The 4,822-nt window shown below is 60.6% G+C and overlaps 1 protein-coding gene across 1 annotated transcript; it reads right to left on the bottom strand.

The window, feature by feature from the left end:
* Positions 1-585: 585 nt before the first annotated feature.
* RTP5 (receptor transporter protein 5 (putative)) lies at positions 586-4,130 on the bottom strand. The gene is made up of 2 exons (XM_080667844.1): positions 3,965-4,130; positions 586-2,207 (listed from the first exon to the last, which is right to left on the bottom strand). Exons 1-2 carry the CDS (start codon positions 4,114-4,116, stop codon positions 920-922), a joined length of 1,440 nt encoding a protein of 479 aa, XP_080523970.1. The 5' UTR covers positions 4,117-4,130; the 3' UTR covers positions 586-919.
* Positions 4,131-4,822: the final 692 nt, after the last annotated feature.

The following is a 4,822-nucleotide window of genomic DNA, read 5'->3' as shown; positions in this document are numbered from 1 at the left end:
CCACATGGGGGCGCCGCAGGACAGCGCGGGCGGCAGACCGGTGGGGGAAGGCGGGGCAGGAGGAGGGGCGAGACAGGGGTCGGAGAAGGGCCGTCCCGCCCATTCGACCTGCGGCTGGCGAGACCTGACAACTCCTCTCCTACACCCCACCCCTCGTCCCATCCCGGGGGCCTTCGGGTGGTCAGGCAGGCAGGGTGGGGTGGGGGTGGACTGGCCTCGGGGCCCCCTAATCCGAGGAGCCCCCAGGCTGGTGATCCCCCGCCCAAGCTGTTCCAGGTGTTAACCCTTTGAAGGTGTCCTGGCAGGGCAGGGTCCCTACGCAGGGGGGTGCAATTACTGTAGGGTGGACGGGGCTCCTCCGACCTGCCACCAGTCCCCCACCAGCCCCACCAGTTGGACCTGGCCCCGGGGCAGGAGCGTGGCGATTGGGCCGTGCACAGCAAAGGCGAGTCCAACATGAGCTCTGTGCCTGAGCCCCGGTCCCATCACGCCCTGGGGAAGTGTCAGGGTCCCTGGCCACCGCTCTCCCACTTCACCATCTCTCTTAGGCGCTGGCTTTAATCAGCCCAAGTGTGCTGTATGGTCTTCTCTTTTTCACTTTTATTTTAATGGTGTGTAACACACACAAGTGCCTGAACACACAGGAACAGCTGGGGATCACACAGGAGAATGATCACACATGGACATCACACGTGGACATCAGGGAACCACTGCTTGAGTCACATCAAAAAAGAGAACACAGAAGCAAGAGGTCCAGGGAGCAGCTGTGCACACTGGGAGGCCTCAGCTCAGGGGGCGGGGGTGGGGGGAGCAGCGGGGGCTGGTGGGCCAGCAGCACTTTGCTTTGTGTCTGGGCAGCCCTGCGGAGGGAGAGACGCTGTGGGGACCCTGAAGGGAGGTGGCACGCCTCAGACACGCGTCAAGATGTGCACAGGTACAATGTCCAGAGGACGAAGAAGACCATGCACATCCAGACCCAGACCTCTTCATAGGGATCGAAACTCGGCCAGCACCAGCCGTCCTCCTCCTCCAAGAAGTCCTCCTCCCTGCGGGACCGAGGCCTCCGGGCCCGGCGGCGCCTGTGCCTGTCGCAGTGCCTGCTCCTGTGGTAGCTGCTGTCTTGCAGCCCCCTGAGCTTTATGGTACTAAAGACTGAGAAGGGGATGATGAGGGAACCCCTGCTCCCCGAGGAGGCGGGGCTGAGGGCAGGGTCGTAGCCACACTCTGCCCCACCCTTGCACTGGTCGGTGATGATGAAAGGGAAGGTCAGGGAGCCGTTGAGGTCAGGGAGGGAGTCCGGGCCCTGGATGATGTTGGCCAAGGACAAGGGAAAGGTGATGGAGCCCTCGCCCTTCTCTGTGAGGCCCAAGACATAGGACACGGGCAGGGTGGCATCTCCAGCGAGTCCACTGTTGCTGCTGGGATCGGCGCCTGGGCCCTTGGCTTGGCCCAAAAGGGAGCCAAAGCCCTTGAAGATGAAGCCTTTGACCTGGAAGGACTTGATGCTCCTGAGCAGGTGGCCTTTGCCATGAAGGATGGGGGCCTTGATGTTGACCAGGATGCTCATGCTGGTGGGCAAGGCCCTGAGACTGGCAGGTTGATCAGTGGAGCCGCTGTCGATGATCATCAGCCCCTGGGGACCGGCCTCGCCCGGGGGGCCCTCTCCAGGGCCAACAGAGCCCTTGTCCCTGCCCACACTCACCAGGGTAAAGGGGACAGTGATGATGTCCATGTCCTCGCTAAAGAAGAGGCTGCTCTCAGAGAGGGGGTCGGACGCAGAGGGGGGGATGAAGCCCCAGGCACAGTTGGCCACAGGGCCGCTGCCCAGCGCTGGCATGGCCTGGACGGTGCTGGGGCTCCTGGTCTCAGGTCCCCAGGCGGGGTCTGGGGGCTTCTGGAAGAAGCAGACACCCAGGTCGCAGGCTTCACAGTGGTCCCCAAAGCAGACCTCGGGGCACTGGTCGGAGCTGATGCTCTCCTGGTAGCACTGCTGCAGGACGAACAGGACCAGCTTGTTGAGGAAGAGGCGCACGTTCAGCAGGCTCACCTGGCAGTCTCCCCGGGCGTCCGGCGGGCACAGCTGGCATGCCTGGGCCCAGATACGCATCTTCACCAGCCCCAGGTGGCGGTCCTTGTCCCATCGCACATGGAATAGGATGTGCACGTGGGCAGAGGACCAGCCCCACTGGCAGCGGCTGCACTGGAGCCTGGGGGGGGTGAGGGGGGAGAGGCAGGAGTGAGTGGAGGGGACGGGGATCTGCCCACAGCCCTCAGCCCTGTTGGCCCAGAGAGGGTCCCAGTGTGAGCTCCATGAACCCGAGCCCCTGTCTGTATAGGGACAGGATGCAGGTGCCTGGCCCCTGCCTGCAACCCACAGTCTGAAAAGCAAACACCTTTCATCAGATTGGCACCAAACACCTTCCCATCAGATTGGCACCACTGGGTGGCCAAGCCTGGCCTGACTTGTGAGGGGTCACCCGGCTGCTTCTCTGTCACTGTGTGACTCAGGGCTTCATCACCCTGAAGAAATGTTACCAAAAGCCAAAGACAGCCTGTGGGTCCTGGTGAGGGCAGGAAAAGAAGGCGTCTGCGGTGTCTGGGCAGTGGGTCTGTGGAGGGAGGAGCCCACCCTGAGAAGGAAGGTGAGGGGGAAATAAAGTTGGGGGCTGTGTGGGTGGTGGGGACAATGCAGGAGGCAGAGAAGTGTGGGGAGAGGGGGAAGCAGAGGTTCTAGATGGCAGGGTGCACCCTGCACCCGTGTGACACTGGCTTTAATCATGTGAGTAGGGGACCTGGCCCCACCCCTGCAATGGAAGAGGAGAAGCAGCTGCTTGGCTCCCTGGATGGTGAAGGGGCTGGTGCCACAGGCCCGTGTGTCTCAGGGGCCAGGCAGGCGGGCCCTCGGGTCCCAGACAGGTGACCCCGGTGAGGCACATGCACGCAGGTGTGAGAACCCGCTCTCGTGTGAGGTCTCCCTGTATGTTTCCCTCCGGGGCATCGGTGGAACTTTCCGTGACAGCGGCATTGCTCTGCATCTGCGTCACAAGTGGCCAGGGACGCCCGCACATGGAGAGTGTGCTGAGGAGCTGAGTGTCCTTTACTTAAATTAATTAATGAGCACTTCACAGGCTGCAGGTGGCCTGTGACCCTGTTGCAGAGCGTAGGTCTCTATGTGTGACCGCCCCACCACCTGCCTGCTTAAAGCAGTTCTTCACTTTGGCTGTGGGAGTAGCACGTGTTTAAAGGTGTTTCTTAGATCTGAGAAAGCCAGCATTCCACCAAAAGCTTGGCCTGAGGGTCCCCTCCAAGCCCACCTCAGGGTGCCTGGCTAGGTGGGATCCTGCAGGTCTGGGTCGTCCACTGTACTGACATAGCTGTCGTCATGACAATGAAGATGGAGGTTCGTGTAGTGATCCATGACCACCAGGGCTCCCACCCGCCCACAGCCCAGGCTGGGCACATGTGCTCCTTGTCTTGGGCTGCGCTGTTTCTGTGTACTCCTCAGCTTCCTGGTCCCTCAAGCCTGGATCATTGCGGAGCTGGGCGGTGGCCATGGCCCTGCCCATCCCCTGCTCCTGTCAGTGCTGCCATGGAAACCAGGAGAGGCCTGGGAAGCAGACAAAGCCTTGCCTGGGCGGCTGCGTCATCCCACTGGCCCCCGTCTGGACAGGGCACCCACTGGGCTCCAGGGGTCCCCTCCTGCCAGGCAGGGTCTGAGGTTGCCACTGAAACAGACTGGGCAGGCATCGTCCCCCACTTTCCAGAAGGGAGCACGAGCACCCAGCCCACCCACCTACTGGGGGACAGGACCAGGCCAGACATATGCCCCTGTGCCCACCCCTCAGAAGCCAGGTCACACCCAGCCTGGCTCAGGACTCAGGGCCAGCCTAGGGCCCGTGGCTCAGCAGCCTTCAGCCCCCTCCCCTTCCGGAAGCCAGCAGGAGACCCCTCCCCTCCACCAAACCTGGAAAGCCCCCTCAGCCGGTACTCGTAACTGCCACTGTCCAGATGCCCGGAGGCCAGGTTCTCCTCAAGGACCAGCTCCCAGGTGTCCTCTGGCTTCCTCTTGGCCATCAGCTGGGCTAAGGTGCTGACCCACACGTCCATTCCGTCCATGCTGGCGCCGGCCCCGCAGTGCAGACTGCGGGCTGTGCCAGCTCCGGCTCCCAGGAAGCACGCGCAGCCCCCCCTGCCCATCCAATAGCTGCCTTGACAACCGTCCAGTCTCCATGGCAACCGGCTCAGCTCAGACACACAAGAGACAGGCCTTTTTCTTATCCTTTTGAATATTTTTCATGACGCAAGCAAGCAATACATTTTCATTTTTGGAAAAAAATGGAAACAAAAAGTAAAAACAACCCAATGCGATGAAATTGCCCATCCCCCATCACCAGAGCTCATCCGTGCTGACGTCCATGCGTGCTCCCATGCATATGTACATGTAAATATTCGTATGTATTCTTCACAGATGGGAAAACATACTAAACAGATCATGCTGTGCCTTGTGTTTCATGCACCCTGGACAGTGGCCCATGCTCACAGCCCGGCTCTGCCATAACCTGCCCTGCCCCCGCCTCTACTCTGGCCAGTTGCTCTTTGTCATTACAGACAAAGCTGCCAAGAACTTTCTTGACTATGTATCATTGCCAATTTTTTCAAACTTTTTATTGGCTGGAAATGTGCATCATTTACGTAAAAATGCCTAACGCATCAATGCACAGCTGCAGGAACTTGTATAAAGTGTTGGTGAGCACCTAGCAGAAGCCAGCCCCGGCCGCTGGGACCGCCTCGGGCCCCACCACTCTGCTGTTGTCCCCAGATG

Source organism: Plecotus auritus (genome assembly GCF_963455305.1).
Source record: "Plecotus auritus genome assembly, chromosome: 5".
Classification (NCBI taxonomy): domain Eukaryota; kingdom Metazoa; phylum Chordata; class Mammalia; order Chiroptera; family Vespertilionidae; genus Plecotus; species Plecotus auritus.
This window is presented reverse-complemented; position numbering and strand designations above follow the sequence as displayed.

Bases quoted from the DNA above. Each gene is read 5' to 3' on its own strand.
- RTP5 (XM_080667844.1), bottom strand. From the start codon at position 4,116: ATGGACGGAATGGACGTGTGGGTCAGCACCTTAGCCCAGCTGATGGCC. The intron at 2,208-3,964 runs GTTTGGTGGAGG...CACCCCCCCCAG, and splicing joins CGGCTGAGGGGGCTTTCCAG to GCTCCAGTGCAGCCGCTGCC.